A 12,606-nucleotide genomic window follows, 5' to 3' on the forward strand; every position below is an offset into this window, starting at 1 on the left:
TTGCAGTTCTGTGCCTGCTGTTCCTGTTGCACTGTACCCTGCATATATGCCTCCCTGAACATCATACACTGCTATTGTATTTACAGTTCTTTCATATCTTTCATATATGTTGCTCCGTGCCTGACGTGCATGTAGTACCACTGCTTCCATTAATTTGAAAGATTTCAATGTAGCCTATTGATTGTAATCCTGCTGTTAGCATCACTTCTGCACCTAAAATAAACTGTACCATACAGGCACGTACAAAGGGGAACTAACATGAATACAGCAATATTCTACTTTGGTGCTCTATAATGATTACCCTTAATAAAATATTTTCACATACCTTATGCTGCCTGAGGAGGAAAGGCAGGAGCATCAGCATTCCTCCATCATGGACTATCCACCAGACATCAATGTAACCCTCAGAATACCTCTCCTGGTTCGATGGAAATGCAGTGATGTTCTTCGCCACCAGGAGAGCCAAGCGACCTGCTGTTGTTTCTCGAACCACTTCTACAAAATCAAGGTTACAACAGTGACTGGTTGCTGTACTACTGCACAGTTTTTACATTTGTACACTTATCCACTGTCTTTTGGAATCATATTATTATTTTCATTAACCATTCCGGAAATATAACAAAATGGTTGAGTGGATTCAGAGAAACGTGTGGAGCTAAGGCAACTAAATGAATCTGATGTTCAAATTAATCTTGACGCAACTGAACAGGGTTGGAGGCTTGGGGTTCTGATATTGCTTATTTCCAATTCTGCACTTTTGAAAGATTTTAAAAGTCCTCAAGGAATGCCTCAGATCTGATTTCACATAAAAGACCCCTTAAGTATCTCTCAAATTCTAAATCACGCGTTATGTTATGTTTAAGTAATAGGCAGCAAAGCTACAACAGAAAGAGATTAACTCACATAAACGCTAATGTTCAAGAGCATCGTCTCAACTAAAGCAATATCAAATAACTGTGTACTTTGGAGATCTAAAACAGAAATTGTCAGTGAAACTCAGCAGGTCTGGCAGCATCTGTGGGAAGAAAGCAGTGCCAATGTTCATGTTTGGTGATTCTTTCCCAAAACTGTTAGTAGCTGGGAAAAATTAGTATTGATTCTGAAGCTGAGGTTTTGGAGAGGTTGGAGGTGTGGAGTGGTGAGTGGATAGGTACAGGTTGAGCCTACAGAGGAGTAAGTAAACAAGGAGATTATGGATAGCAAGTCAGGACAGAAGAAAAATTGGTTAAGTGATATTAAGATGGAGAAAATGGGTGAGCTTTATGCAACCCATATCATGTGATATTGGGCCTAGGAATGGAGGAGAATGGGTGACTGTGTTAAAAACAACCCATGTTATAATGATAATGGGTGTGGGGGTAGGGTAGAAAGCATGGGAGGTGGAATCAACCTCTAAAGGTTTAAAGTCTACTGAATTTGCTGTTCACAATGTGGTCTCCTCCACTCCAGTTTGCAGAACACCTATGTTCCGACAGCAAAAATGACCTTGAGTTTCCAGTTGCCTGCCACTTCAACAGACCACCGTGTTCTCTGACCAACCTTTCTTTCGCAGAGCTACTGCAATGTTCCAGTGAACCTCAGTGCAAGCTCAAAAAAACAGCTTCTCATTTTCCGCTTGGGGGTACTGCAAACGCCAGATCTCAACTACAATGTTTCACAACCTCTTGTGCAATCCCAGGCATTTCCATTCTTTTCACTAGGTATTGTATGAGACTTCCCTTTTTCTCTCTCCCATTAGAGAATTTATTACAGTGTTGGAATTGTTACCAACTGTATTTCTTCCAATGCTAACATTATGCCTGCACTGTTTTATTCTACTGTTGCATAGGATGATTTGACAGTAAGAGGCAGATTTAAAATCAAATGACCTTATATATAAAGACTCGATTTCACACTTAAATAAAAGCAAAACACTCGGGATACTAGAATCTGAAATACAAAACATAGGATGCTGGAGAAACTCAGCAGGCCTGACAGTATCGCTGAAGAGAGAAACAGAGTTAATGCTTTGAGTGCAAGGATTCTTGTTTAGAACTGAAGAAGAGTCACATTGGATTCAAGACGTTAACTCTGTTTCTGACTTCATTGATGTTGCCAAACTTCCTTTGTTTCTGTTAAAACAGCATATTCTGTTTTAATTTCTATTGGGTATTATCAGCCAGGAATGGTTGACAAATTGTGTCCCAACTGTACATTCAACAGTTTCAAGGAATTTGACACTAATGCTCTTCTACCTCTGTTTCTTTTGAATTCATTTTCACTTTGGTTTCTGCACTTTTATTTTTAAATATGTTTTATAATCTTATGCCGAATGCATGGACAATCACTCAGGAATCCTATGGTTTTACAGAATTACACATACCAATTATATTTTTCCATGTTCTTGGATCGTCAGATTGCCTCCAGGCTCTTGGCCAGCCCATCAGTACAGTGTTGTGCTGCATTCCTCCCAGACCACATGACTGAATGAGATGAGACATGCCATCACGCAGGTTGGATGATACAACGGCTTGACAGAACCCTTTCACCTTTTCCACTTCCATGAGACGTTTGACAGACTGCCCAGAAAGACATGGAGAGTGTGAAGCAGGAAGTACAAAGAATAGGAAGAAGACAGATTGACAAAAAACAACATTTGGAAGGCTGTTTGTGAGAGCATGACAAGTTAACAATGCAGAGGATTATGTTGAAACAAATATTTATAGCTCTTACTTTAAAAAACATCCATCCCATAGGCTGGTCTGAGCTTAGTTTGCAAATGGTTGTGCATTGCCAAAAGACCCTATTGCCAGCTCATTAGATAATGGTAATTAATGGTAAATTCTGGATCAGTACATTTGATATGTGTCTTAACACCCTCGCTATGGGAGTTTGGTTGCAGGAAGGGCAGAGGGATCCTGTCATCTTCCTGCCTGTGCCCAGATTCAATGCATGGTGTGAAGGTTTGTGGGCAACCTGCACCTCTCCACCAATCAAAGTTCTTTCATAGACAATTAATGTTCACCTAAGGATCACATCCCATTGACCTTGGGAACTCCCGCTGCAGTAGGCAAGTGATTCACCATGAGGGAAAGCCTAAAGAGCCAAGCCTACTGGAGTTTCTTGTGGGTTTCCAGAAAGCGGTCCATTTCTGATAAGTAACGGATCAAAGGAATCAGCTTTGCGAATGGGGTGGGCTTGCTGAGAGCCACACATGTGCTGTTGCTGCTGGCGATCTGCCTCTACCAGACCATCCCCCCAAACTCCTCCCCAGCTGAATCCCTCACTCACCTGTGGCCTGGGCTCCTCTGCAGTCCTGAGGTTCTGGTGAGTGCATTATTGGCAGCAGCTAGCACTCCCCCGGTGGTGCTGCTGAGCAAGAAGAGCTGCCAACCACTGGCACCTGGCACTTCTAATGCTGAGGAAGACCCAGTTCAGAGTCTAATTGGACAGGCTTTGAGCAGTCTGATGGTGGGTTACTCACCACTGAATTCCTAGAAACTGATCTACCTTTGTAGCCAATGTATTTATAAGGCCAGTCCAGTTTAGGTTCTGGTCAACTGGATTTGATTTGATTTGATTTATTTTTGTCGCAGGTACTGAGATGCAGTGAAAAGTATTGTATTGCATGCTAACCAGACAAATCATATATTCCATAAATACATCAGGGTAATAGAACAGAATGCAGTATAGAGTGTTATAGCTACAGAGAAGGTGCAGAGAAAGATCAACTCTAATATATGAGGGGTCTGTTCATAAGATTGATAGGCAGGGAAGAAGCTGATCTTAAATTTGTTGGTACATGTTTTCCAACTTTTGAATTTTCTGCCCAATGGAAGAGGGTGGAAGAAAGTATAATCTTGGATTATTTTCATTGCTTTCCTGAGGCAGCAGGAATAGACGGAATCAGTGGAAGGAAGACTAATTTTTGTGATGAACTGAGCTGCATTCACAACTCTAATTTCTTGTGGTCTTGGGCAGAACAGTTGTCATACTAAGCTGTGGTTGTTTTCTAAAAAATGATAAAAATTGGTAAGAGTCACCTTAGTAAAAAGTGAGGTCTGCAGATGCTGGAGATCAGAGCTGAAAATGTGTTGCTGGTTAAAGCACAGCAGGTTAGGCAGCATCCAAGGAACAGGAAATTCGACGTTTCGGGCCAGAGCCCTTCATCAGGAGTCACCATAGACGTGCTGAATTTCCTTAGCCTTCTGACGAAGTAGAGGCACTTTTGTGTTTTCTTGATTGTAGCATCAATGTGGATGGACCACGATGGATTGTTGGTGGTATTTATTCCTGGGAACTTGAAGCTCTCGACCACCTCCACCTCAGCACCACTGATGCAGACAAGGGTGTGTCCTCCACTCCGCTTCCTGAAGCTGATGAACAACTCCTTCCTTTTGCTGACATTGAGGGAGAGATAGTTGTCTTTACATTATGACACTAAGCTGTCTATCTCTGTCCTATACTCTGTCTCATCATTTGTAAATGGAGTTAGAGCTGAATATGGCCAAACAGTTGTGACAGTTTAAGGAGTATAGTAAGGGGCTGTACACCACCTTGCGGGGCACCCATGTTAAGTATGATTGTAAAGGATGGGTTGTCACCTATCCTTACTGATTGCAGTCTCGGGGTCAGGAAACTGAGGATCCAATTGCAAAGTCCCTGATCTCGGAGTTTGGAGATGAGTTTTATTTGAATTATCGTATTGAAGGCGGTGATAAAGTCAATAAATAGGAGTCTGACTTTGGTGTCTTTCTTATCCAAATGTTCAAGGGATGAGTGCAGAGCAAGTGAACAGATGTCTGCCATGAACCGATTGTGACAGGAGGTGAATTATAGCAGATCAAGGCAATGTGGGAGGCTGGAGTTCATATATGCCATTACCAACCTCTTGAAATACTTCATAATGATGGGTGTCACAGTCACTGGGCTGTAGTTGCCTCATTCCTTTGGCACCAGGATGATTGTGATCTTCTTGAAACCTCACATTGTAGTAAGGAGAGGTTAAAGATATCTGCAAATATTCCTGCCAGCTGATCCATGCAGGATGTGGGTGTATGGCCATGGAACCCATCTGGGTCTGTCACTTTCCAATAGTAATCATCAGCATGTTGATAGCATAGGATCCAGCGATGCCATTGAATGCCAAGAGGTGATAGTTAATTTCTCTCTTGTTGGAGATGGTTATTGCCTGGTACTTGTGAAAAGTAAATGTTACTTGCTATGTATCATCCTTAGCTCAAGTATTGTCCAGGTGTTGCTGCAGTTGGACACAGACTGCTTAAGTATCTGAGGAGTTAATGTCACTGAGCATTACACAATTATCAGAAACAGCCCTACTGCTGACCTTAAGATGGAGGGGAGATTAATGCTGAAGTAAGTGAAGATGATTAGAACTCTGAGGAATTACTGCAGAGATGCCATGGGACTGAGATGATTGACATCCAACAACCACAAACACCTTCCTTTGTGCTAGGTATGACTTCTAACACTGAGAGTTGGTGATGGAGGGAGCTAATACTTGAGAGGGCAGTGCTAATAAAATGGATTTCTTTGCCCTGAATGGTGACCAGCTTCTTGAGTGTTGTTGAAGCTGCACCCATCCAATCAAGTCGGGACTCCATCACACACCTTACTTTTGCTTTGTAGATGGTAGACTGGCTATGAGGACTCAGGAGATGAATTACTCGCAGCAGTATTCCTCATCTCTGACTTGCTCTTGCAGCCACTGCATTTATATGGCAAGTCCATCTGAGTTTCTTGTCAGTGGTAATCCCCAAGATGTTGATTGTGGAGTATTCAGTGATAGTAACATCACTGAATGCCAGGGGCAATGGATAGATTGTATCTTATTGGAAATGGCCATTGCCTGGTATTTGTGTGGTATAAATGTCATTTGCCACTTTTCAGCACATGCCTGGATAGAACATAGAACATAGAACATAGAACAATACAGCTTAGAACAGGCCCTTCGGCCCACGATGTTGTGCCGAACATTTGTCCTAGCTTAAGCACCTATCCATGTACCTATCCAATTGCCGCTTAAAGGTCACCAATGATTCTGACTCTGCCACTCCCACAGGCAGCGCATTCAATGCCCCCACCACTCTCTGAGTAAAGAACCTACTCCTGACATCCCCCCTATACCTCCCACCCTTCACCTTAAATTTATGTCCCCTTGTTCGGATTTTGTAGCATTTGCACATGGACCGCTTCAGTACCTGAGGAGCGGCAAATGGCACTGAACATTGTGCAATCATCAGTGAACATCCCCACTTCTAACCTTAGGATGGAAGGAAAGTCAGCAACTGAACATATTTGGGCCTAGGACACTGCTTTGAGGAACTCCTGCAGAAATGTCCTAAGTTGAGATGACTGACCTCCAACAACCATACATATCTTCCTTTGTGCCAGGTATGACTCTTATCAGTGGAGAGTTTGCCCCTGTTACCCATTGATTCCAGTTTTGCTAGGGCTCCTTCCATCAAGTGCAGACTTAATATCTCACCTCATCTCTGGAATTCAGCTCTTTTGTCCACATTTGAACCAAGGCTGTAATGAGAGAAGGAGCTGAGTGGCCATAGCAGAACGCAAACTGGATTATTGCTGAGCAGCTTGACATTATTATTGATGACATCTTCCATCACTTGATTGAGAATAGATTGATGGGGCAGTAATTCGCTGGGTTGGATTTGTCCTGTTTCTTTTGTGAATGGGACATACCTGGACCATTTCCCACAATAACTTGGTAGGTGCCAGTGTTGTAGCTGTATTGGTATAACCTGGACTCCACCATGAGGATGGAGATATTTATGGAGCCTCCTATAGTGAATTGCTTAATTGTTCACTACCACTCATAACAAAACATGGCTGCACTGCAAAACATTAACATGATTTGCTGGCTGGGGGATTGCTTTAATACAGATGGAATTTTTACAGTCCTGAATGACTTGGGAGATAACGAGTTGGCAGAATATGATGAGATCAGAAAAATTAAATTTTCATCATAAGAAAAATCATCTGAATTTGAACCTTAAATGTTAATGTCGAGATGAGAATCTCTTTCGTGAATAGCAAGAGACTTATTGGCATGCATTAACACATATTAGTGACCTTGCCTCATTTACAGGCAGTTTGTTCTTTTCCCACATAATGGAGAAAAGTGAGATGTTAGAACTTAGGAGATTTGAAATTCATTTATTCGGTTTCTGTCTCTCAGCAAGCCTGATGGACAGCCTGTCATAGTTACCTTTTAATGATCATTGAATCTAAATGGATTCAGAGGGCTTTATGGCTATGATGATCGGTTCTAGGGCTGGGTTTTACTACAACCCCTGGATGTGTATCTTTGTCAAGGGGTGGAATATGATGAAATATGATGGATGGGCCTTCTCGCCCAGCTCTGAATTGATCATAGAATTTTACAACATGGAAATAGACCCTTCGATCCAACCAGTCAATGCAGACCATAATCCCAAACTAAACTAGTCCCACCTGCCTGTGCTTGGCCCTTATACCTCTAAAGATTTCTTATTCATATACTTCCGTAAGTATCTTTTAAACATTGTAACTGTACCTGCACGCACCACTTCCTCTGGAAATTCATTTCACACGCAAACCATCTCTCTGTGTAAAAGAAATTACTCTTCCTGTCTTTTTTAAATCTTTCTCCTCTCACCTTACGAATATTTCCCTGAGTCTTGAACACCCCCACCCGAGGGAAAAGACACTGACCATTCATTTTTGCTATATTCCTCATTATTATATAAACCTCTATAAGGTCATCTCTCAACCTCTTAAGCACCAGTGGAAAAAGTCCCAGTCTATCCAGACTCTCCTTAATACTCTCTCCATCTTAATAATATCCTTCCTATAACACGGAGACTAGAACTGGAAACAGTGCTCCAGAAGAAGTGCTGCAGTATTCAAAGTGGGTAAGGTATCTGCCAGGCTTTAAAGCCTTAAGTCTATTCAGGCCTTAGGGGAAAATTATCAAGGAGAAAGTGAGGTCTGCAGATGCTGGAGATCAGAGATGAAAATGTGTTGCTGGAAAAGCGCAGCAGGTCAGGCAGCATCCAAGGAACAGGAAATTCGACGTTTCGGGCATAAGCCCTTCTTCAGGAATGAGGAAAGTGTGTCCAGCAGGCTAAGATAAAAGGTAGGGAGGAGGGACTTGGGGGAGGGGCGATGGAAATGTGATAGGTGGAAGGAGGTCAAGGTGAGGTTGATAGGCCGGCGACGGAATCAACATGGACATCTACTATAAACCGACTGACTCCCACAGCTACCTAGACTACACCTCCTCCCACCTTGCCCCCTGTAAAAGCGCCATCCCATATTCCCAATTCCTTCGTCTCCACCGCATCTGCTCCAGGAGGACCAGTTCCAATTCCATACAGCCCAGATGACCTCCTTCTTCAAGGACTACAGATTCCCCCCAGACGTGATCGACGATGCCCTCCACCGCATCTCCCCTACTTCCCGCTCCTCCGCCCTGAGCCACGCCCCTCCAACCGCCATCACTGCAGAACCCCACTGGTTCTCACCTACCACCCCATCAACCTCCATATACAGCGTATCATCCGCCATCATTTCTGCCACCTCCAAATGGACCCCACCACCAGGGATATATTTCCCTCCCCTCCCCTATCAGCATTCTGAAAAGAACACTCCCTCTGTGACTCCCTCGTTAGGTCCACACCCCCCACCAACCCAACCTCCACTCCCGGCACCTTCCCCTGCAACCGCAAGAAATGCAAAACTTGCGCCCTCACCTCCTCCCTTGCTTCTCTCCAAGGCCCCAAGGGATCCTTCCATATCCGCCACAAATTCACCTGCACCTCCACACACATCATCTATTGCATCCGTTGCACCCGATGTGGCCTCCTCTATATTGGGGAGACAGGCCGCCTACTTGCAAAACGTTTCAGAGAACACCCATGGGACACCCGGACCAACCAATCCAACCACCCCGTGGCTCAACACTTTAACTCCCCCTCCCACTCCACCAAGGACATCTGGTCCTTGGACTCCTCCATCACCAGACCATAACAACACGACAGTTGGAGGAAGAGCGCCTCATCTTCCGCCTGGGAACCCTCCAACCACAAGTGATGAACTCAGATTTCTCCAGTTTCCTCATTTCCCCTCCCCCCACCTTGTCTCAGTCGAATCCCTCGAACTCAGCACCGCCTTCCTAACCTGCAATCTTCTTCCTGACCTCTCCACCCCCACCCCACTCCGGCCTATCACCCTCACCTTGACCTCCTTCCACCTATCACATCTCCATTGACCCTCCCCCAAGTCCCTCCTCCCTACCTTTTATCTTAGCCTGCTGGACACACTTTCCTCATTCCTGAAGAAGGGTTTATGCCCGATGTCAAATTTTATGTCGAATTTCCTGTTCCTTGGATGCTGCCTGACCTGCTGCGCTTTTCCAGCAACACATTTTCAGGGAAAATTAGCACCCTTGTTATGGGCATTAGCCCACTCCTACAGGTTATCAATATTGTGTTAAAACTGTAAGTATCTACAACTTATTGATTGCAAATTGATTTTGAACTTTTTCCTAACATTTCTTTAAAATATTTGGCTCTAGTTTCTTCATTGTTCCCTGTTCTAAGTAATGGAGGCAAAAATGGAGAAAACAGTTGTATTAAGGTGTTAAAAAGCCAGGGTTATAAAATTTGCAATGGTTAGGATCAGTAGGCACATCCTTTACACGCAAAAGCATGACAGCTGGTTAAAAGGGCCTGCAGTTCAGCAAAATGCCATCTTACATATGCTGTGTATTCAACTCAGGCATATGCAGTCAGAATTATCACCACATTATCTAATTGCAAGAAAGGCCTTGAATTTGATATTTACAGTTCTGCATAAGTTTGCTGACATTCACCTCTACTGTGTAGGCAGGAAGCTCTGTAGCACCTTGTCTCCATAAATTAGCAGATGGTTTCCATGGCCTTTGTCCCCTTTCCTGCATCTCTATGTTGTCTGCGTGCTAATTATTCATCAGTTTAATAAATTAATGTAATGTAATAAATAATGCAATTGATGTAACTGAATTCCTATACAGTCGAGAAATATGTTTTGCTATGGCCTGGATTTTAATATTTAAGCCTGTCGTGTAAATATTTATTTATGGATTAATTTTTTTGTACATTATACTTCCGTTATATAAATAGATCAACTTTACATAGTGCTGCCAAATATTATGGGAGTAGGGTTAAAATGTTCTTATATTCCCCTATTATCAGTGGTCAGAAGTGAGGATACGTGAATGGGCTATTGTCACAATGTTGGTCTTTTTACAAGGTTACTATCCCCTTGAGTTTTTTCCAGAGAGGGTAATTGGCCAGGCTCTTCCAGCACCACTAATCCAGAGATTTCGCTGCTCCTTGGATGCTGCCTGAACTACTGTGCTCTTCCAGCACCACTAATCCAGAATCTGGTTTCCAGCATCTGCAGTCATTGTTTTTACCAGGCTCCAACTAGGCTGTGTTTCAAAGGTTTATTGTGGCCCCTTTTGTTTACCCCTAACAGATAATGCCTTCGGCCTAGGGCTTTCACGTCTTAAGCAAGAACTGGTATGATCAAAGCAGAGTGGCCAGCTAGCTGAATAGCTAGCCTTTGTTTAGATTAGAGTTTTGGATTCAGTTCAACAGCAGTGTGTGTGAAGAAAGGCTGATGGGGCAAGTCCAGCTGGGTACTCTCTCTCTCTAAATTCAAGCCTGTAACCCCTGGTTTGTCTCATTTTTACTCTTTGTGCTAAGGGATGTGTTTATTGGGACTGTTGCAAGGATCTTTGGATAAGCGTCATTAAGTCAAAATAATCTGTTGGTTTTTTGATAGGATTAGTTACCTGGTATTCTATTATCTGTTCTTCGTGTTTCATTCTGTAATTTTGTAAATAAATACTGTTTGTTTAAAACTTGGCAGTTGGATCAGCTAATTCACTCCGGGAATATCCACTAAACACTTGCCTAAAACAAATAGCAAAGTTACGGTCTGGGCTACCTGCTTAAAAATGTTTTGAGGGGTCAGGCCTGATCCATAGCAGACTGGGCGCTCTTTTGCCGTATTTAAACAATGAATGATAGGTGTTAGTGTCTTTTATTTTGAGTGTTGATTTGGTTGGTTTAAACTGTGCTGGGATAGCAATAGCTATTTCAGTCACCAAGAGGTTCTGGAGATGGAAGAAGTGACATTGGGGGTTTTATAAAAGGCAAATAAGACCATGCTGAAGGAAATTAGTATACAAACTGGAGTTGAAGTTACCTTCTAACGTGAGGAAAGATGAGATGTAGCAGCAATGGTAGCTCAGCATTTAAATTTGCGCCATTGGGATCTGTAGAGATAGCTCAACTTCAAATGCAAATGAAAAAGATTCAGTTAGAAGCAGAAATGAAATGGTTTGAGTTACGATTAAAATCAGAACAGAGAGAGAAAGAACCAAGGGCTGTAGCAGAAGAGAAAGAAAAAGAGAAAGAGTTTCAACTTTAGAAAATTACACTTAGAAAGTAATGTCAGCTTAAAAGACTGGAGATAAAGGCCAAGGGTAGGCTTGGGGAGGAAGAGAGTGAGGATGAGCAAGCCCCTGGTAGTCAAAAGCCTAGTGAGAAACTGTTAAAGTATGTTTAAGCATTGCTTAAATCTGATAAGCAGGATATAGAAGCCTTTTTCATCTCATTTGAAAAAGTGGCTAAAAAATTGCAGTGGCCAGTGACCATGTAGGTTTTGTTGATCCAAATCAAACTTGTAGGTAGAGATAGTGAGGTACTTGCATTACTATCAGAGGAGAAAGTGAGGACTGCAGATGCTAGAGATCAGAGCTGAAAATTGTGTTGCTGGAAAAGCGCAGCAGGTCAGGCAGCATCCAAGGAGCAGGAGAGTCGACGTTTCGGGCATGAGCCCTTCTTCAGGAAGGAGGGGGCATCAGAGGAGGCATCTGGTGAGTATGAGGAGGTGAAGAATAGTGTGTATGAGCTTGTACCAGAAGCCTACAGACAATGTTTCAGGAATCTAAGGAGGGACCCTGGTCAAACACAAATTGAGTTTGAAAGTATCGAAAAAGTAATTTTGATGGATGGATAAGAGCTTTAAGAAAGGAGCAAATTTATGATGCTCTTAGTCGACCATTCTTTTGGAGGAATTCAAAAATTCACTGCCTAAAGTAGTGAGAACTCATGTAGAAGAGCAGAGAGTTAAAACAGCAAGGTTAGCAGCTGAAATGGCTGATGTTTGTGAGTTGGTCCATAAAACACGGTTTGGTTTCCAGAACCATTTCGGTCCATGAGGGATAGAAATTGGGGCAAAGAGAAATCTTCACGTGGAAAGGGAAAAGTAGATCGTGGTGAAGATCATAAGGAGAACTTACTGCAGGATAAAAAAGAAACCCTGAAGGAGACAAAAGAACATAGAACATAGAACATAGAACAATACAGCACAGAACAGGCCCTTCGGCCCACGATGTTGTGCCGAACATCTATCCTAGATTAAGCACCCATCCATGTACCAATCCAATTGCCGCTTAAAGGTCACCAATGGTTCTGACACTACCACTCCCACGGGTAGCGCATTCCATGCCCCCACCACTCTCTGGGTAAAGAACCTACCCCTGACATCTCC

The 12,606-nt window shown here is 43.0% G+C and overlaps 1 protein-coding gene across 1 annotated transcript in view; it reads right to left on the reverse strand.

The window, feature by feature from the left end:
• Positions 1-12,606, reverse strand: part of LOC132822645 (solute carrier family 12 member 5-like) — a 340,455-nt gene that overhangs the window by 14,070 nt on the left and 313,779 nt on the right. The window contains exons 19-20 of the mRNA XM_060835891.1: positions 2,363-2,558; positions 326-495 (exon numbers count right to left, since the gene is read on the reverse strand). Coding sequence (XP_060691874.1) covers positions 326-495; positions 2,363-2,558 — 366 coding nt within the window. The remainder of the gene's footprint in view (positions 1-325; positions 496-2,362; positions 2,559-12,606) is intronic.

The sequence above is a fragment of the Hemiscyllium ocellatum genome, chromosome 15 (assembly GCF_020745735.1).
Source record: "Hemiscyllium ocellatum isolate sHemOce1 chromosome 15, sHemOce1.pat.X.cur, whole genome shotgun sequence".
Taxonomy (NCBI): Eukaryota; Metazoa; Chordata; class Chondrichthyes; order Orectolobiformes; family Hemiscylliidae; genus Hemiscyllium; species Hemiscyllium ocellatum.